General features: G+C 50.9%; 1 protein-coding gene across 3 annotated transcripts in view; it reads left to right on the top strand.

The window, feature by feature from the left end:
* Positions 1-19,690, top strand: part of LOC122388416 (high-affinity choline transporter 1-like) — a 42,520-nt gene extending 22,830 nt beyond the window's left edge. Inside the window, exons 2-14 of one of the 3 annotated variants that reach the window (XM_043379473.1) lie at positions 7,212-7,467; positions 8,557-8,736; positions 9,027-9,182; positions 9,829-9,995; positions 10,298-10,447; positions 11,686-11,815; positions 12,124-12,212; positions 13,147-13,167; positions 13,232-13,333; positions 13,871-13,974; positions 16,512-16,642; positions 17,197-17,352; positions 17,817-19,690. In XM_043379473.1, the coding sequence (XP_043235408.1) occupies positions 7,362-7,467; positions 8,557-8,736; positions 9,027-9,182; positions 9,829-9,995; positions 10,298-10,447; positions 11,686-11,815; positions 12,124-12,212; positions 13,147-13,167; positions 13,232-13,333; positions 13,871-13,974; positions 16,512-16,642; positions 17,197-17,352; positions 17,817-17,962 (1,638 nt within the window). In that variant the 5' untranslated portion in view covers positions 7,212-7,361 and the 3' untranslated portion in view covers positions 17,963-19,690. Of the gene's footprint in view, positions 1-7,211; positions 7,468-8,556; positions 8,737-9,026; positions 9,183-9,828; positions 9,996-10,297; positions 10,448-11,685; positions 11,816-12,123; positions 12,213-13,146; positions 13,168-13,210; positions 13,334-13,870; positions 13,975-15,468; positions 15,638-16,511; positions 16,643-17,196; positions 17,353-17,816 lie in introns of those variants that run through there. The other 2 variants (XM_043379472.1, XM_043379474.1) reach the window with 2 other exon arrangements.
* Positions 19,691-21,494: the final 1,804 nt, after the last annotated feature.

Below are 21,494 nucleotides of genomic sequence, written 5' to 3'. Positions count from 1 at the left end.
ACTGTCATACTCTGCGCTGCACGGCTAGTCTGTGCACTGTGCAGTGGGCGCACGGTCGAGGCCGCGCTGTTTTGTTAGCGTCATAATAATGTGTGTCAGTGATATGAAAATTGTTTTTTTCCAAGATGACGCTAAATCAAATTATACATTATCGTGAATTGAACTATGGCGGCGTTGAACGGAATTACATATATTGTGCACCCTATTTTTTATTATCATTAGAAAACAGCAACGACGTCTCTCAGAAGCTTTCATTTAGCTTCTAAAACGACGCAACAATAAATACCAGCATAGCACGTTTCTATTTCATCAAATGCCAATGACGACTTTGTCGCCGGTAGGTATGTATGTGTTGACACCGTACACCATGCACCATTGCACGGACACCCGTCGCACGGTTTGGACTCGATGCACGGAGGATAAAGTGCTATTCTTGGCTACTGGCTTAGCAAGTGTAATGCCGATTCTGTCATTCGATGGCCTTTTTAGTTCTCTTGCGGTCGGCTATTTTGGTCACTCATTTACGAATTCGATCTTCATCAGTGCCGTGCAAAAGTCAGTTTGCACCTCGTTTGCACGTGCGCACGTGCAGAATGCCGCTTCCAGATCTCAGGAACGGCCGGGCCGATTACGTTCAAATTTGGCACACCGCTAGTGGCCGGTTAGAAGGGTGCTTTGCACAAGCCCGTTGGAAGTACCCTCTCGCCCTTGCGCACGTACAGGGCTCACTATCTCGCTCACTCGTTTTTCGCCCTAAAGGCGTTTTACTGGTAATCTAAACAAAAATCAATAACAACGAAATCGCATAATTTTTCACTTTCCTGAACAATGATAGTAAGATTGTAAGACTGTCATAATCGCAAGTCTCTTTTATGAGGTGTTACAACCTAGTTGCCTGGTGGTCGCTGGTCGAAAGAACCTCAGAAGTTTGTTCCCAGCCGATCCCTGATACATCCCGTTGACCATAACGTTCGGTCAACCTCTGTCCTGCGACCTATGACAATCGTATGCAGATGGCTGCCGATCGGCTCGGCGCGGAGTCGCCCTTATGCAGAGCAGGGGTCACCGGGTGTGCAGTGGCCGCCGAGAGTCGCTAGCCGTGATGACGGACATGATACGACCTATATCCTGTCCCTTGCTGTATTAATTCAAGGCCAGGATATCATCCAGCATGGCCGAGGTCAGGTTACACGGATGTTCAAGCAGTTTTCATTTTTACAATGGGACTAACAGGGATTGGTCGCATGCTTATTGCATGCTATCCATAAATATTAAATGTAGCCTATAGTATGGCCGTTATGGTGTTTCTGAGTGCTGACCCACACTGAAGCGTAATTTGCAGTTTGAAATTTTGCAATTCGTTAACTGTCCGCACAGATCACAAGTAGTATTTCTATGTGAAGTGACGTTTTTTTTTTGAACGCCTGCAGGCAAGTAATTGTCAAATTAGCCGTCGATTCTTACTAGAGTTTTTATTTACACGACATAAAGCAACTATTATGCCCAAAAACATAGGTCCAGCATTTTAAATCGACCTCACAATGTCAATCAAAGCTCAAGACAAAACTCTAGCACTGCTACAGCAATACTGTGTAGTCGAGTGAGTAAGCTAGAAATGACGTGCCACAATTTAGGATGGAAATTTCCTATATTCTATATATGCTTCACGAATCGATGCTTTTGTTTTCTATAAAGGCAATTTCTACTTGATGTAAGTTTTTTCCTCTTGCATGTTCCTTATCGCATTACCTCAGTAGCGCCAATAAAACCTATGGTGTCGGAGCGATAAGGCTATCCAAGCCCTCATTAGTGTCGTTAGCTGATACCTATCTGAGCCGGATCGTCTCACCCACAGGCGCCACCTTATTTACGGTAGAGCCTTGACCGTGGCCGGTGAGTTTCTCATTGAGGACCGGCATTCCACAGCTCACCGTGAAATTTGTCACGGACCTCAGAGACGTTATCATAATTGACAGGACTGCCTCGATAGCTATGCGTGTTCAGCTCACCTTCCAACTCGATTGATGACTGAATCGCGTGAGAAGCGCTTCACGGTCACAGGTGACATCATCAGTGAGCCTGCCCGTGATTGGGTGAGCAGTGTGTGACGTCAGAAAGTGACGACATTGAACTATTGCGACATCCACGCGCAGCGCCGGAGGTCTATTCCGATCGGGCTTCCTCAATCCTCTGAGTGAAGTGAAATGACACATCCGGTCTTATCCGCGCCACTGCAGGCTTCCCTACTGAACCGCTTAGCAGTGCGGCTCTTCTGATTAGCATATGAACCACCTCCTGAAATAGGTACGAGAAATACACGCAGTATTCCAATCCCGTCTAGTTTCTACCATCACCATACTGAGCTGGCCTGAATGCAGCGACTGTCCGGCCATCATCTGACCTCGGATGTAGCATATTCGATTCGCTTCAATTCGTCACAGAGTGACTTTGTAATGCAGAGAAAGTGAACGAGAGAAAGGCTGGAATTCAGAGAACTGCATCTTATACATAAATCGAAGCAATATCGGTCAGCCAGAATTAGTCGACCTTTTTCTGTGTATTCAGCATCAATTCACAATAACTAGATAATTAAAAGTGAAATAACCAGTCGACTGCATCATAGGTGTATCAAAGAAGGGACCCGATGATATTTCGATCTTGCTCTTTCGCTTCACGGTAGCCTTTCAAGTGAGGGCATCTGAACCCAAATCAGTAGATAACCGGTTTTCACCGGTCGGCACCAGCTTTGAGTGCAATCGGTCAAGCAGTTACCGAATTAGGGAACCGGGTCTACATCTTCACAGACACACGTGCAAGGTCACCCCAAATCTGATAGCTGAAAATGCATTAGTCTGACCAGAGCAAGGACGAAACTGCCGAACGACACAAATGACATTATTTATTATATGTATCCAGCCATTGCGACGCTAAATGATGTTAGAACGTCCGACAAACTGTCTAGGAGTGGTCAACTTTGTTGTAACGTATACTATCGTTGGGCGCTTGTGTGATAACCATCCCGCTTCCTTGTCAGCGGGAGCCGGCAGTCCACGTTTACAGTTTACGGCGTTAGACGGTTACATGATATCGACTTTGACCCCTGTCATAAAACTAATGGCCAATACAGCTTTACAATGTCTGAAACAGCTGCGATAACATAGGTCGTTGCTGCTCATGCATTTGTCTATCTGAAATACCTGAACTCGAAAAGTCATTACGCTGCTGGATATCAAAATCCAAAAAGTAATTATCATTCAGGGGACCGGGAGTTCCACCCTTTCCCCATCAGACCGACGGTACCGTCTCTTCCAGGAGCGCCACCGCGTACGTTTTGATATACGAAATCCGTCGATAAGGTGCTAGGATAAAAACTGCTCGGTAGCCTTTCATAGACGCATGCGTCATGGCGTTGTTAATTCAGAAAATGCACAGAGAGCTGATGTTTTATCCCTTCAAACGGAAGTGATTTTTTTTACGACAGCTATACGGTAGCTATCAGGCTGTCTCGGCGTGCTGTCGGTACTTTTCCACGGTGGCTGCGGGCATCCCGCGGCACCTGTTAGTGGCACAGGCAGGGAGGTCGCTGAATGGGCACCGCGCGGGGCGGGTTTGTTTGGAGCTCTTCTTCAGGTGTTCAGAGTGGCGGCAAGCGGAGTGACGCTGCAGTTTTTGGGATGTTCCTATGAGATGGCACAGAATCGCGTTACGTTTTACGGGGATGACAATGCCAACGAAGTTTTGAGTTTGGTTTAGGCAAACATTGGTGAAGTTAACTTTGCCGCTGACTTGACAACGCATTGCTGACGTCTGCAGGCTGATATGTAGCCTATGATTTGATCTGATTTACAGACATGTTTGCTGCTTGTTTGCACCAGTAATAGGCAACAAAAACTGTTTGGACCGGCTTTCAGTCGAGTAACTATCCTGTCCGTCGACCCTTCGGAATTGTTCGATGATCTCGGCATTTAACCCTCGCACCGACGGGGGGGGGCGGATATCCGCCCCCCTGAGGTTTTTCGCGAATAGCGGGAAAACCGCGGCGCGTAGCGCCGCGAAATTTGGTATGACTATAACCTCATCAATTTTACACATGGTGTGCAAGTTTGAACCTCCTACCTTTTAACCCTAGAACGCCTAGGGGGGGGGGGTTGTATCAACCCCCCTGAGGTTTTTTCGAAGTGCACGCTAAACGGCTTGTCGTAGCGGGCTGAAATTTTCAATACCCTCTGGGGCAACCTTTGCGCATCTATTGCCGAAAAAAATTGATCGGGTCATGTCAGGTCACGGAGTTATGACGTCATAAGAGGTACAGCCTCCGGCCGACAGTTACCAAACGTGTGCGCCGAATCCCTAGGTTATCTGCCGGTGATACCCACATTGTTTGATGGATCATGATGAAACTTCCCATGCATGTTGGGGCAAGCATTGGCTATCGTATGGTGCAAGAAAATTGACCGGGTCAGGTCAGGTCACGGAGTTATGACGTCATAAGAGGTACAGCCTCCGGCCGGATTTTCACGAAGTGTGTACCGAGTCCCGAGGTTTTCTGCTGATGCTATCCACATTGCAGTGGATATCCACATATCTTTTCTGAGTCGTTACCTACAGTATTTATAGCGGAGCAGTGGTCAACAGCCGACGAATCGGGACAAACACCGGAGGGTGATGTGACACCATATCACTCATCAGCAATAGGCCTCTTACTTTTATAGGGTAAATACACCAAAAACACCATATATGGTGCAGAATTGAGTGGGGAATACGTTGTTGAAGGTTTGAAGTTAATATCTCTCACCGTTTTGCCGCAATCGTTGCGCAAAGTTGAAAAAGTTTGATTTTTTGGGAAAATTTGACCTTTGACCGGTCATAAGTAGGTCCAATGGTGACCTAGGACCAAAAAATATACCACCAATCCACAGTGGCCCTTTTTCAGAATTAGCACGCATTAATTCCCACATTACCTGAAAGTGGTGCTAGACATCACCACGTGATCAAGGACGTGTTCCCTGCCAATGCAAAGAGAAGAAAAGAAACGAACTGCCCAAGGAGATTCGGCCCAACAGCGACAGGCCGCTCGGCCCAAGATTTGGCGCACGTTCGTACGGCTCGCCCGCCGGCCCAGGCCGCTCCGAACGCAAGTGTGGCGAGCCCGCCAGCCGACCACGCTGCACTGACCGCCAGGACGCCCCAGGGCGTCACGTGACCGCATCTACACCTACAGCTGTTGCCAGCCACCGTTAGTCGGCCCCGGCCGGGCAGCAACTAAGGTCAGCGCGACGCGAACAATACAAACACATAGGCGCTTTTGACGTTAGCCGACCACGGGACTTGTGCGGCTTGGACATCAAACGCGACAAGAAATCGGACAGTTTTTCTTGAGCACAGCGTTATGCCTACATGACATTTCAATAAGCACATCTTATGGCAAAAGTCAAGCCACATTTAGGCGCACACCAGGTGACACCAGCTTCGAGCCAGGTCAATGAGCTTAGTCGTATCGAACAGGAGCCACAGCCGCTCGTGGACTGAACTGGCTCACGTTATCCGCCGTAGAAGCAAAATGGCGCAAAATGGCGCGATGCCCTTTGGTGGACATGGTCAGAAGAGATCGGCGATTCGAACGATGTATAATATGACATGTTCCAGAGTGTTCTACTTAACATAAAGCTTCATATGTATGCCGCCATCTCCAGTTGATAATTGTCCTGTTATTGTGTCCACAATATTCGGCAAAAGTGGTCTATTTAAGTTTATATAATGAAAATTGTGGTTTCTAGGGCTTCTACGTAAACTCAGCTTCACAGTCATGCCACTAATTTTTAATATTTTCTCACCGAAAGCCTTACAAATTGATGTTCATCTCACCCTACTTTTTAGGGTCCGCCGGTGGTGTCCGCGCGCCTCTCGACAAACTTCGATTTTGCGGTCAGTTTTACCAAAGATAATTATTTTTTAGGAGGTAAAAATGGCACCATCGGATAGTTTGGAATGTTTTGCACACGATTAGACTGCTTTTTACTCAAAAGAAGAGAAAAAATATTTTGAATTTATGCGTGCTAATTCTGAAAAAGGGCCACTGTGCAATCGCGAGATCTCGTTGAGAGCAATCCGTTGGTTTTTTCCGCTAAGCTCTACGACCTTCCGTTTCGAAACGCCAGGGGGGTCGTAACAACCCCCCCCCCTGGTCTTTCGTGTTATGAGAAATGGCCTGGTCGTGCGAGGGTTAAGGTCAGGTCACCAGGTCACTTTGAATGACCCAACCTCAAGTCACTTTTTTGCAACTTTGTCACCGTGCCAGAGCTACAGTAGATGTCGGAGGCCTTTGAAAGTCGCAGGATATTATTAAGTCATTAGTAGCTACAATTTGTATATCTCGGAATTTTGATATCGGTGACCTAAGGTCAGGTCAATTTCGCGACCTCCCCATTATAAGTCAACGGGGGAAAAATCAACTCCCTGTTTTTACCACTAAAACGGGTCGGAATGGCCCCATATACCATACATGACTTCATATACGATCAACCTTCACTACCTTGAGGTCTGTTTTGCTGTTGGGCAGCTGTGAGGTCATGTGACGTCATCAAAGGTCACCAAAGGTTTTTGGCCAATAACTCCGTACAGGAACAAGATACAGACGCGCGGATGGTCTTATTGTGTTCAGCTCGTCAAGACGCATCGAATGATATACATGATGACCTCGAGGTCACGTGACCTGAGGTCAACCTTTGACCTTGACCTTTCGAGGTCAACATATATACCATTCGATGCGGATTGACGAGAGGATCACGATGATGCCCTTAGTTTGTTCCTATCTTGACTAATTCGAAAGTTATTCGAGAAAAACTCTCTCCATATCTAGCGCCGCCATTTTGACTTTTTCGACCCCTGTGACGTCATCTTCGACCTGACCTGAAAATGACCTTAGTAAAAATTGTAGATCTTGGCCGTGCGTATCCGATGCCGTTTACCGCTTGTCGCTATCTTGCTTCGTTCTCGAGATCTCAGGGGGGGGCGGTCATCCGCCCCCCCCCGTCGGTGCGAAGTTGGCGCAGACCCCCGTCGGTGCGCGGGTTAATCAAAGTGGAGGGCTGTCGTACTGTTGTTCAACTTCCGCGTTGAATCCATTGAAGCACCGCCAGTATTTGTTGTGCATAAGTTCGTCTGAAAGCACTCAAAGGGTGGCCAAACTGACCATTCTTATCCATTTCCAGGTCACTCACCAATCGTTACTGGCTGCATGTCACCGGAAGACATTACCTACCGTCAGCGAAGAACGAAACCGGCTGTCATCAGCTGATAACTGACGTCACTCGGCGTCAGCTGACGTGACTTCTCACCTGTCATATCCCCATACTCACATCATGTTCAACTGGGCCGGCCTGGCCGGTATTATCGTGTTTTATATTGCCATTCTGCTGGTCGGACTATGGGCGGCATGGAAGAGAAAGAAGGAGCTGCAAAATGCAGGTGAGTCATACATTCGTCTGTTTGTTTGCTTGCTTCGCCACGTTCTATTCTGACAATGCATGAATGAATGAATGAATGAATGAATGAATGAATGAATGAATGAATGAATGAATGAATGAATGAATGAATGAATGAATGAATGAATGAATGAATGAATGAATGAATGAATGAATGAATGAATGAATGAATGAATTGATGAATGAATGAATAAATGAATGGAATGAATGATTAAAAACAAAAATAAATGCGTAAGCGATCAAAGGTGCTCGCTATTACTCTGGCCAGTAACCACGCTTGTGTGTGTTTGTGGTTACCTATACCATGAGCATGGTTTGCGGTGTTTCTCACCCACCTGACCAAGTTTTCATTTTATGCTATGTTTGTTGCAAATTGCATCCCTTTGGTTATGTTTGTGTGATGTTTATAAAAACTTTGGCTATGTCTGTTTGGTGTTTGTCAGCTCACTCACCATTTTACGCGGTGTTTGTTTGTTGTTTGTCCCAGAAGAGGACACCGAAAAGGTGATGCTCGCCGGGAGGAACTTGGGCGTGTTTGTGTGACGTTTGTTTGATGTCAATTTGTGGTTGATCTTGTCTTTTTTACTATCACCAAGGAACCTTGGCATGCTAGTGTGGTGTTTTTTATGTTTGTTTGGCGTTTGTCTCAGAGGAGGACACGGAAGAAATGATGCTGGCCGGGAGGAACCTGGGCGTGTTTGTTGGTGTTTGTGACCGTGTCTGTTTGTTGTTTGTTGTCTCAGAGGAGGACACGGAGGAGGTGATGCTGGCCGGGAGGAACCTGGGCGTGTTTGTGCGGTGTTTGTGTGGTGTTTGTGTGGTGTTTGTGCGGTGTTTTGTGTGATGTATGTTTGTTGTTTGTTGTCAGAGGAGGACATGGAGGAGGTGATGCTGGCCGGGAGGAATCTGGGCGTGTTTGTGTGATGTATGTTTGTTGTTTGTTGTCAGAGGAGGACACGGAGGAGGTGATGCTGGCCGGGAGGAACCTGGGCGTGTTTGTGCGGTGTTTGTGTGGTGTTTGTGTGGTGTTTCTGCGGTGTTTGTGTGATGTCTGTTTGTTGTTTGTTGTCAGAGGAGGACACGGAGGAGTTGATGCTGGCCGGGAGGAACCTGGGCGTGTTTGTCGGCATCCTGACGATGACTGCCACCTGGGTCGGAGGTGGATACATCAACGGCTCGGCGGAGGAGACGTACAAGGCCGGTCTGGTGTGGACACAGGCGCCGTTCGGGTACTCCATCAGCCTGGCGCTCGGTCAGTGACATGAGCGGGCGCGAAGCTAAACGTATACACCGTAACGTAACGGAAGGAATAAACAAAATATCTAGCATTTTTCAGTTAATGATAAAAATAATATTTCAGATTATTGTATTTCTACTAAGAAATATGCCAACTACTCGTATACTGCAACTATCAGTAACATGACCGCTTCTTATCGAGCATGGGTCAAGAATACTTCACAATGTAGGTAATGCGTCACGATTCATTCGAGCCGCCTTTTAGGGCGTTTTTTTTTTTGCAATGACTGACATCCTGTATTGCAGGCGGTATATTTTTCGCGCACAAGATGCGCGAGGAGGGCTACACGACCATGTTGGACCCGCTGCAGGCGCGACTGGGCCGGGTCATGGGCGGCCTGCTGTTTATCCCGGCGCTGCTCGGCGAGCTGTTCTGGTCGGCGGCCATCCTCGGGGCGCTCGGTCAGTCGGGGTCAGCACCCCGGGTCAGTCGGGGTCAGCACCCCGGGTCACTTGGTTCATCTGGTGCGGGTCAGTCGGGGTCAGCACTCCGGGTCAGTCGGGGTCACCTGCGCGGGTCAGTCGGGGTCGTCACCCCGGGTCAGTCGGGGTCAGCACCTCGGGTCAGTCAGGTCACCTGGTGCGGGTCAGTCGGGGTCACCTGGTCTGGGTCAGTCGGGGTCAGCACTCCGGGTCAGTCGGGGTCAGCACTCCGGGTCAGTCGGGGTCAGCACTCCGGGTCAGTATGGGTCACCTGCGCGGGTCAGTCCGGTCACCTGGTCCCGGTCAGTCGGGGTCAGCACTCCGGGTCAGTCGGGTCACCTGGTCTGGGTCAGTCGGGGTCAGCACTCCGGGTCATTTGGTTCGCTTGGTGCGGGTCAGTCGGGTCACTTGTCCAGGGTCACATGATAGCACGCTGGTCACCGGTAGCGGTAGCACGGGTTCTGGGCCGGGTGATACTTGATAATACATACTGGTCGTTTACCTATTGCAATAAAACCAGAAATAAGACCTCGTACTTATAAACGTACGCCGTGTAGCATTTACTGTAAGCCCAAATGAGCCATGCCGATTTTCTCTAAGTCATTCTCACATTATCCGTTTTCAGGGACCACCATCAACGTGATTCTGCACCTGGACGAGTACGTGGACTACGGCAACACGCTCTCGATCGCGCTCTCCGCTGCCATCGCCGTGTTCTACACCCTGTTCGGAGGCCTGCTGTCGGTGGCCTACACTGACGTCATTCAGCTCATCTGCATCTTCATCGGACTGGTGAGCGTCGACAGCGGATAGCGATGTTGGAAGTTGCAGTTAAATTTTGATCGAAAATATTTATTACCTACTTTATTTCTGTTGCGCTATCATGGATGATTTCTTTAAAAAAAAAGATATGAAAGATATTTACTTTTGGCGAATGTGTTCATGGTTTAGTTTGCTCGTTATCGTGTATTTAACTACACTTTTTGCTGAACTTATCAGGAGATTGCGCACAGGACTGCGACCATAACACGCGCTGTCATCTATCGCTCGCCCTCACCGATCCTCTCCCCCGTCCCGCGCCGCCGCTATTTCAGTGGTTCTCCATTCCGTTCGCGATGACTAACGAGGCGTTCACGACGCTGGATATATCGGAGAACGACTGGATCGGCTCAGTGGAGCCGCACTACGCCGGCGTCTGGTTCGACTACGCCATGCTACTCATCTGTGGCGGCATACCGTGGCAGGTAACTGACAGCTGACAGGTGACAGTGACAGCTGACAGTGACAGGCGACAGATGACAGTGACAGGTATCTACTATCTACCGACAGCTACTCATCTGCCGCGGAATACTGTGTCAGGCAACTGACAGCTGACAGTGACAGGCAACTGGTGACAGTGGCAGCTGACAGGGTACCGACAGCTACTCATCTGCCGCGGAATACTGTGTCAGCTAGCGCCCAGTCCCGAGTACGGCTGGTGACAGTGATTTGTGACAGTGATTTGTGACTGTGGAGGTAACCCGTTTACATGAGATCAGACAAATTTAGGTACGTAGAAACTCAGCTAAACTCTGAGATCATGTAAATGCCGGCCTAGCTATGATACTTTTATAGAAAACTAGACCTAAATAACAAAATTGGTGCTTTAGGATGACGAGGAAAACTTCCGTTTGTATCCGTTTTTCTCGAATAAACAGGTTACCATTTGTGTAAATTTACGTAAGTTAAATAGCTTTCACAGAGACCAATGTAAACGGAGTCTTATGTGGACAATATGATTATGTACGATAGCCACGGGCGCGGCGGGTGACAGTGACAGTGATCGAGGGATGAGCTGACAGTCCTGACAGCCGGCGTGATATCAGCTGACGATCATCGTTATCACCGGTATTACGGCACTGTCAGAGGTGTTTGAGGAATTGAAATGAAATGGACAGAGGCTCGTGACGACTACGCTGCTCTCCCGATAATTAGGCTGATATACTAATTAGCAATGTCCGACAATCACACCACAAATTTGGCTGACTTATTCACGGTGTGCGGTTTTCAACATTTGGCTCGAGCCTCCTTGCGCTCCTCTGTTGCTGAATTGTCTTTTTACAGAAATTTAGTCAGATTGGATGGATGGGTGGCTTTGAGTCCGCGAGCCACGCTAAGCGGGGCTTGGCGAATGACACCATGAACCCATTACCCGACCGTGCCGTGCCCGCGCCCCGCTCAACGGTGATAATTTTAGTCTGATCCGGCAACCGTATGACATGGTGAATGTCCTGGCGACTAATTGATCCAGAGACCGTCTGACCTGGAGACTGACCTATCAACTGTCTAGCCCAGCGATCGTCTGACCCGGCGCTGACTACCTGACCCTGCTCCAACTGACCCAGCGACTGTCTGACCTGGAGCGACTATCTGACCCCGCGGCTGTCTGACCGGGCGACTGTCTGACTCCGCCACTGTCTGACCGGGCGACTGTGGCCGACAGGTGTACTTCCAGCGGGTGCTCTCATCCAAGAGTCCGCGTCGCTCGCAGCTGCTCAGCTACGCGGCCGCCGGCGGCTGTATCTTCCTGGCCATTCCAGCAGTGCTGATCGGAGCCATCGCCAAGGGCACCAGTGAGTCCTAGCGGGGGCCGTCGGCCTTCCTTCGCGTCTGGTCACTTTACCGAGCTCTGGCAGCTGGCAGAAGCCAGGAGGTGTACTGCTTATTCAAGCCCTGAAGGCTGAACTCTGCACCATTTCACACAATCAAACTGACTTTAGTGCAAAACGAACCAGTCAGGCTAGACCATTAGTATCCAAGAAGTCACATACCATCATGTGTCTTCTATCTACTGGCTATTGTATATCGATTAAACGATACGGGCGCCTAATTAGTTGGCCTCTAACTCTCATTTGACACTGCTTCTGACCCTTTTTCCCAGAGTGGGAGATGACCGAGTACGGAAGGACTCCGACCGGTGACGACACGCGCTTCGTGCTACCGCTGGTGATGCAGTATCTCACGCCCGAGGTGAGTGAGATTGGCACGATTCGGCTCACTGTCCCAAAGAACCGGCTAACATTTCGTCAAACTTCCGATTAAAATAACTAATGAATAGGCAGCGTTTGTAGTACAGCGTCCTTGCGGCCGTCGGACGATAACTTCTGTCGCGGCCGCTAGATGGCAAGAGTGGTGTGCGCCTGATGATATGCTGTGCCGCATCGCACAAACTATCGTCCCTTCTCTACGCTAGATGGCAGGCGTGGTTTGCGCCTGATAGCATGCTGTGCCGCACTGCACAAGCTATCGTCCCTTCTCCACGCTAGATGGCAGGAGTGGTTTGCGCCTGATGACATGCTGTGCCGCACTACACGAACTGTCGTCCCTTCTCTACGCTAGATGGCAGGCGTGGTTTGCGCCTGATAGCATGCTGTGCCGCACTGCACAAACTGTCGTCCCTTCTCTACGCTAGATGGCGGGAGTGGTTTGCGCCTGATGACATGCTGTGCCGCAGTGCATGAACTGTCGTCCCTTTCCTACGCTAGATGGCAGGAGTGGTTTGCGCCTGATGGCATGCTGTGCCGCAGTGCATGAACTGTCGTCCCTTTCCTACGCTAGATGGCAGGAGTGGTTTGCGCCTGATAACATGCTGTGCCGCAGTGCACAAATTGTCCACTGCTTAGGTACGCTGGATGGCAGTGATGGCGCCACCGAATGGTTCCATGCATGCAAAGGTTCCAAACCATGAACGCATCTTGGGTCGATATAAATTGCAGCAGATCACCAGAGCGAGGTCGCCCCCTACTTGCTAATATACCTACGTGAAAACTCCCCCCCGTACCACGTCTTGAACCGTGCTATTCCCGTATTTGGCTGTTATGAGCCGCGGTCTCTGCCCGAAGTGGATGTCGTTCATTGGACCGGGCACGGTGTCCCTGTTCTTAGCTGTGTTTTCTGCTCGCAGTGGGTGGCGTTTATCGGTCTGGGCTGGTCTCTGTTCTGTTCTGACCTGTGTTTTCTGCTCGCAGTGGGTGGCGTTCATCGGTCTTGGCGCCGTGTCTGCCGCCGTGATGTCGTCAGCCGACTCGTCAGTCCTCTCTTCGTCTACCATGTTCTCCAGAAATATCTACCAGCAAATATTCCGGCCCCGGGTAAGAACGTCTACCAGCATATTATAAGAGCAAAGGGTGCACAAACACTCGCTGAACGGCTATTCTTCCAGCGTTATAATGTCGTCTGTTGTCTAGTCTCAAATGTCACAAAATGCAATTCTATTGAGCAAGCACAGAGACTAATGTCCATTCGGTAAACGGTATCATTTTTTTCAATTTCAAACATTCAAGCATCTAATTATTTGTTTGATTGTCACTTATGAGCCTCTTGCTGATCATCGTCCATCCCTAGGATTCTTTGTTTGTTATGCACAGAAACGATCCATTGATATTTCCCCTGATTTATGAGGCATCGTTTGTTTTTGGCTACATTTAAAGTCCCCCGTCAGGTGCTCTTTGTCAACTATCAATGGTGATTTTACGTGTCAATAGTGCTTTGTCACTTCTCTTGTGTCGCTTGGCCGATACCACGTGTCGTTTGTCGAGTTTGAGATGTTCTTTATCACATATGTCACGGTGCTTTGTCAATTTTCACGGTCCCTGCACCAGATATCACGTGTCCGGTTTTTACCGCAGGCCTCTGAGCGCGAGATTATCATAGTGATGAAGATCGCGATCCTGGTGAACGCCACGGTAGCGTGCGTCATCGCCATCAACGTGCCTTCCATCTACGGCCTCTTGTGAGTGAGGATGGGGTAGATGAGCTGAGTTGGGAGTCATGGGGCTGCAGGGCGGCTGTGGGCAGCGGGAGAACAGCTAGGAAGGTATGCTTAGCGTCACCGAAACGTCACTTAACCCTCGCCGGCCGAGGGGGGGCGGGTGCCGCCCCCTCCCATAGGTTTTTTTCGCGATAGCTCCGAACACGCTGGCGATAGAGAGCTGAAACTTGGCATACCTGATCTTTGATCCAAGCCGGATCTTTTGACACCAACCGCATTTTTGGGTCAGGTCAGGTCACTGAACTATGACGTCATAAGTGAACCTCTGCACGGTCTTCAGATGTCGCAACTTCGCAACGCCCTCACTGCCAGATGAGATGTCACAGGGAAATGAAACTTGCAGGATCTAGTATCCATTATGAGTCCCACAACTTGTATATCTCGGATTTTTCCTAAAGGTCATATGAGGTCAGGTCATTTTCGTGACCTCACCATTATAAGTCAATGGGGAAAAATGAAAACTGCTAGTCTGGCGCCGGGAACGATCTCCAACTATCTCAAGCACACAGAATCGTGATTTGATGCACTCCTTGCAAGGTTAGATGCGTCACTTTTGCAATGTTGACCTTGCGTGACGTCATTTATGACGTCATCAAGATCATATTAGTTTTTTCGTCAATAACTCTTGATCAAATTGAGCTAGCGAGTCGGGAAAGCCACCAATGGACTCAGGAAGGCCTGCCGAATCGAATGATATGCGACATGACCTCTTTCGACCAACTTAGTGACCTTGGGGTGCTGACCTGACCTTGACCTGAGGTCAACACCCCAAGTTGACCTGACCCGGACAAAAAGTATATCATTCGACGCGCCTGGGCAAGGCAAACACGATGCTGCCAAAATCGGCGCTCTGCGGCCGTTTTTTGCGAAGTTATTCACCAAAAACTAAACCGTACCTTGGGGCACTTGACCTGACCTCAGAGGTCACCGGTTGACCTAGGACCTTAAAATCGGGTACCAATCTCTGCGTCTCGTAACGGCGCACACGCTCGTTTTTTCCGCAACGCGCTAGCTCTACCAGGGGCGAAACGGCGAGGGGGGAGTCGTACCCGCCCCCCCCCCCCTCGGCCGGCGCGTATGTAGAAAACCAATAGGTCCGGCGAGGGTTAATGTCACTCAAACACAGGATTTCTTATTACTAATCCCCCGCCCTTCGCGTTTTGACCAAAGGCTGCTGCTCTGCAGTTTCTGTCTATCGGCAGTTTCCTATGCTCAGACCTGGGGTTCGTTACAGCTGTTGTGTTTTCTGCTCACTGAACACGCTCTGTTCTGTCGGCAGTTTCCTGTGCTCGGACCTGGTGTTCGTGATCCTGTTCCCGCAGCTGCTGTGTTTTCTGCTCACTGAACACGCTCTGTTCTGTCGGCAGCTTCCTGTGCTCGGACCTGGTGTTCGTCATCCTGTTCCCGCAGCTGCTGTGTTTTCTGCTCACTGAACACGCTCTGTTCTGTCGGCAGTTTCCTGTGTTCGGACCTGGTGTTCGTCATCCTGTTCCCGCAGCTGCTGTGTTTTCTGCTCACTGAACACGCTCTGTTCTGTCGGCAGTTTCCTGTGCTCGGACCTGGTGTTCGTGATCCTGTTCCCGCAGCTGCTGTGTTTTCTGCTCACTGAACACGCTCTGTTCTGTCGGCAGTTTCCTGTGCTCGGACCTGGTGTTCGTGATCCTGTTCCCGCAGCTGCTGTGTTTTCTGCTCACTGAACACGCTCTGTTCTGTCGGCAGTTTCCTGTGCTCGGACCTGGTGTTCGTGATCCTGTTCCCGCAGCTGCTGTGTTTTCTGCTCACTGAACACGCTCTGTTCTGTCGGCAGTTTCCTGTGCTCGGACCTGGTGTTCGTGATCCTGTTCCCGCAGCTGCTGTGTTTTCTGCTCACTGAACACGCTCTGTTCTATCTGTCGGCAGTTTCCTGTGCTCGGACCTGGTGTTCGTCATCCTGTTCCCGCAGCTGCTGTGTTTTCTGCTCACTGAACACGCTCTGTTCTGTCGACAGTTTCCTGTGCTCGGACCTGGTGTTCGTGTGTTTTCTGCTCACTGAACACGCTCTGTTCTGTCGGCAGTTTCCTGTGTTCGGACCTGGTGTTCGTGTGTTTTCTGCTCACTGAACACGCTCTGTTCTGTCGGCAGTTTCCTCTGCTCGGACCTGGTGTTCGTCATCCTGTTCCCGCAGCTGCTGTGTTTTCTGCTCACTGAACACGCTCTGTTCTGTCGACAGTTTCCTGTGCTCGGACCTGGTGTTCGTGTGTTTTCTGCTCACTGAACACGCTCTGTTCTGTCGACAGTTTCCTGTGCTCGGACCTGGTGTTCGTGTGTTTTCTGCTCACTGAACACGCTCTGTTCTGTCGGCAGTTTCCTCTGCTCGGACCTGGTGTTCGTCATCCTGTTCCCGCAGCTGCTGTGTTTTCTGCTCACTGAACACGCTCTGTTCTGTCGACAGCTTCCTGTGCTCGGACCTGGTGTTCGTGTGTTTTCTGCTCACTGAACACGCTCTGTTCTGTCGGCAGTTTCCTGTGTTCGGACCTGGTGTTCGTCATCCTGTTCCCGCAGCTGCTCACGGTCGTACACGTCCCGCGGCTGGCCAACACGTACGGCTCCATGCTGGCGGCGCTGGTCGGCCTCGTTCTGCGGCTAGCAGGTCAGTCAGGGTGGGTTGATAAACTTATCAGGTCAGTCTGGTCTCTGGGTGAGTTGACCCAAGTAACTAATCAGGTCAGTCGTGGGTCGTCTTAGCCAGCTGGTCGGTTCGGGGCCTCGTCATTTGTCAGCTCAGTCAGAAAAGTGGTCTAAGCCTGCAACTTGCAACCTGTCAAGTCAAGCAAAAATGCCAGCCAGCCAGAAAATGCGAAAATGCAACAGTTAATTCGAAAATAGTCAGTTTATCCGACCAGTCGGATCCCAACTAGCCTGTGACCTTACTGTAAATTTTAAATGTTTTCTTGATTCCGTATTTTCATTGCTGGCCCATGTTTTCCTACACCACGCTCCTAAGCGGCTCCAATCCACACAGTGCACCGAGCAGACTGCAGATTACACCCCAACCTGTCGCGGTCGAATCCCCAACTACCGATTGTCCCTCTCCCCGGCAGGCGGTGAGAGTCTGCCCGGCCTGCCTTCAGTGCCTGCCGGTCACCTAACTACCGCTTGTGCCTCTCCCGGCCTAACTATATCGTTTGCTCCGCTGCCCGGCAGGCGGTGAGAGTCTGCTGGGCCTGCCGGCCACCGTGCGCTACTGGTGGTACAGCGACACAGACGGACAACTGTTCCCGTTCCGCACATTCGCCATGGTTTGCTCCCTCTGCACGCTGGTCGTCACCTCCTTCTGCGTCGAGAAACTCTTCAGCTCAGGTGCGGCTGGCTTCATATAGACCTCAGGCTTCATGTAGGGCGACCGGGTACAGCGGGCGGCTCCTGATCGCTTTCTGCTTAGCTCGTGCACAAATTGAGCCAGTTTTTTTCAACGAGGAGGCTGTTGGGGGAGGGGAAGCGCACATCTGTCCTGTGGAGACCTCGACAATCCAGTAACATAACGGTAGATGAGAGTAAACAAAATTTGTATATGTATGTCTCTACGTTTTGGCAGCATGGTGTTTATTTTTTATTTATTTGTCCAAAAACATACATTGAATCCCTGGTCCGTGAAGTTTCTGTTTGGCTACACCTAATCAACGACCATAGGGTATTTCATCGTATATTCACCATTCAGAAGCTTAGCATGTATCTCTGCGAACACTCAGCTGCAGTTGGCGCTTCACTCATTTGAAGACCATGCCCTCAGCACTAATCGGTCCCCGCTCTCCGGCTCCGCGCAGGTACTTTGCCGTCGCGCCTGGACTTTGCGCGGAGTTTCGACCGCGAGGACAGCGAGGCGACCGGCCTCAACTACCGGCAGCAGCAGCAGGACCTGCAGAAGAACGGCATCGACAACTACGGCATGACCGAGACCACCGGGCTGTGACGTCACACAGAGAGACCAGTGTGACGTCACACAGAGACCAGGGCGCCCTGTGACCTCACACTCCGCTGGGTGACGCGCTCGCTTACTCGAGGCGGTTGCCGTTTTACCAACGATTGCCAGTTTTAGCTCTCAGACGTGATTTAGCAGTTTTATGAAGCTTGGCAAGACCGAAGTAGGTGCTAAATTCTGAGACACTTGACGGAGACTGTGCTAATGTACTGGAAAACATCCTAGATCCTGTGCAGTTTTGAGAGCTGTTTGTCCAGAGCCGGAGTACAACAGCCGATTCAGACTAGTTCCGGCCAGACGGGATGTCTGTGGGTGGGTTGGCGCTCCCGGAACTTACAGTGAACCTCGTCAAACTCCCCGACACAAAGGGCTTCCACAGAAATCGCGTTATATTGCGACGCTCATTGAATGCTAGCTACTTGAGAGTGCGCAGCAGCGCTCTTGTAGTAAATGACCGTAATTTTCCAAACCGTCCTCAGTTGTCGGTCGCGTACGGCGGAATGCGGCGACAGCATGTTCTTGAATCCGTTTAATTTCTGAGCTCTCTAACGGCCCTTGGAGATGCAAGAAGTTTGTCGAGTGGCACGGCAGGTCCCATTGACTACGGTCGCGCTGCCAACAGTGCCGGGCTGGTTGTGTGTTCCCTGGCCGGCGTTGTGAGCTCCCTGGTCCGGCGTTGTGTGCTCCCTCTATTAAGCGCGGCGGGTCAATCTGAGCCAGGTCAGGTGGGCGTAGTCTAGATCAGTGGCATCAGCTGGCTGTATAAGATTACTGGTCATGGCTAGCTAACAGAGGCTCCAGAGGAACGGTTTTACACGGCTGACGCCACGCGGTTTCAACGTAAATGCTCAGCGGAGTGCAATGGACATTTGATTCGTTCCGCTCCACAGCTGTGACAAAAGCAGACGGAACAACGTTCCAGGCAGTATTCCTTTTTACTGTATGCCTGGCCTATTCAAATACATTAGCCAGAGGGGTGTGGTAATAACTGGTGTAAGCAAATTGACCACGGTCAAAAATGCATTACCAGAATGCACTTAAGCCAACATTTTGGGATGGTCTCGTTCCTAAGTCGGCTAAGAGCTTCGGTCCAGAAAATAAATTTATCGTTGGCATACAGTAAAATACATACCAAACTCGGCCGGTGATAAATTTTCAAGACCTCAGTCCTTACTGATTTTTGAACTCGGCCTTCGGCCTCGTTCAAAAATCCAGTAAGGACCTCGGTCTTGAAAATTTATTTACACCGGCCTCGTTCAGTATTATATAATCCGACTGCATTCAACGGGGTGCTAAGACAAGTAACCCTTTTACTGACTATTTTAGGCAAGAATGTTCGTGTGGGAGGTTAGTGGATTTCCATGAATCATTCCATATTTTAGATAATGCGTCAAAACAGGATTAGGGCGCAGAGCCAGAAGGTCTATATTTATATTTTACGTATACGATACATTTATACACACACAAAAAGCGCCTGACTCCAGTTGAATGTGTCACATTGTGTATCAGTAACTTGACTGTGTACTGTGTAGTGTGCACTGGGTTGTGTGCGGCGGGTGCCCAAGCCACACAGTTGCAGAGGAGTGCCTCTTGCCGCCATTTATTTGTAACAAGCATGTTGGAAGCGAGATCGAAGTGGATGTATTATATGGCAGCTGTGGAAAGTTATGCCGTCCAAGTTATGTTGAATACATGTGCAAGGTGTCATGTGTCATTCACTGTGTGTGTCTCTTCACTCTTGGGCCCTTGGCATATATAGGAAACCGTCAAAATGGTCTATTTTCGGATAGTTTGTAGGTATCTTTTGTGAACGATGAGCAACATATCGTTATATGGCACCGCTCTGTTACCAATAAGTACTCAGGACAGTACCAATAAGTACGATGAAAACAAAGTACGAGTAGGGGTGAGTGGGGAAAGATGCCCAGGGTTTTGCTATGTCATATATTATTCGAAAATAACGATCGGAAAGCAAAAACTTGGAGTTTCAACGGAAGCCGACATCATTTTTCTCCAAAAATATCACACTTTCGTGCCTGAAATATGATAACTTTTTTTTGCTATTAAGCATTTTCTCGAAGAAGTGAAAGAGGGCATCTTACCCCACAGGGTGGGAAAGACGCCCCCTGGCGTTGGGGAAGATGCCCCCTGCACTATAAGTGACATAAATGGGCACGTGAATCGCCTGAACGAATCAGTAGTCCCTTTGAGCCTGCAGTAGACACCGACAGTGGCGGATCCAAGGGGGGGGGGGTCACATGGGTCATGACCCCCTCCTTGGGGCTCGGGGGCACCACAGACCCGCCAGGGGCACCACAGGCCTAGCAGGGGCACCACGGACCTGTCAGGGGCACCACAGACCTGTCAGGAGCACCATCGGCCTAGCAAAAGCACCACAGGTCTGCCAGGGCCACCACAGACCTGCCAGGGGCACCAGAGGCCTGCCAGGGGCAACGCCGGCCTCTCGGGGGCACCTTGGGCCTGTGGGGGCACTTCAGGCTTGTCAGGGGCACCACAGTCCTGTTAGGGCCCAGGGGCAGCAGTGGCTTAGCAGGGGCACCACAGGCCCGCCAGGGGCACCACAGGCCTGTCAGGGGCACCAAAGGCCTAGCAAGGGCACCACGGGCCTGTCGGGGGCACCAAAGGCCTGGCAGGGACACGTCAGGCATGTCAGGACCCAGGGACACCACAGTCTTTCCAGGGGCACCAGAGGCCTTGCAGGGGCACCAGAGGCCTTGCAGGGGCACCAGAGGCCTGTCAGGGGCACCACAGGCCTCGCAGGGGCACCTTGAGTCTGTCAGGGGCACCACGGGCCTGTCGGAGGCACTTCAGGCTTGTCAGGGGCACCACAGTCCTGTCAGAGCCCAGGGGCACCAGCGGCCTAGCAGAGGCACCACAGGCCCGCCAGGGGCACCGCAGGCCTGCCAGGGGCACCACCGATCTCGCAGGGGCACCTTGGGCCTGTCAGGGGCACCACGGGCCTGTGGGGGCACTTCATGCTTGTCAGGGGCACCACAGTCCTGTCAGGGCTCAGGGGCAGCAGTGGCCTAGCAGGGGCACCACAGGCCCGCCAGGGGCACCACAGGCCTGTCAGGGGCACCACAGGCCTAGCAAGGGCACCACGAGCCTGTCAGGGGCACCTCAGGCTTATCAGGGCCCAGGGGCACCACAGTCCTTCCAGAGGCACCACAAGCCTGTCAGGGGCACCAAAGACCTAACAGGGGCACCACAGGCCTGTCAGGGGCACCACCGGCCTCGCAGGGGCACCTTTGGCCCGTCAGGGGCACCATGTGCCTGTCGGGGACATTTCAGGCTTATCAGTGGCACCACAGTCCTGTCAGAGCCCAGGGGCACCGGCGGCCTAGCACGGGTACCGGCCTGCCAGGGGCACCACCGGCCTCGCAGGGGCACCATGGGCCTGTCAGATGCACCACTGGCCTGTCGTTGGCACTTCAGGCTTGTCAGGGGGCACCACAGTCCTTCCAGGGGCACCACAAACCTGTCAGGGGCACCTGCAGCCTGG

Source organism: Amphibalanus amphitrite, unplaced genomic scaffold (genome assembly GCF_019059575.1).
Source record: "Amphibalanus amphitrite isolate SeventyFive unplaced genomic scaffold, NRLGWU_Aamphi_draft 000322F_arrow, whole genome shotgun sequence".
NCBI classification, from domain to species: Eukaryota; Metazoa; Arthropoda; class Thecostraca; order Balanomorpha; family Balanidae; genus Amphibalanus; species Amphibalanus amphitrite.
This window is presented reverse-complemented; position numbering and strand designations above follow the sequence as displayed.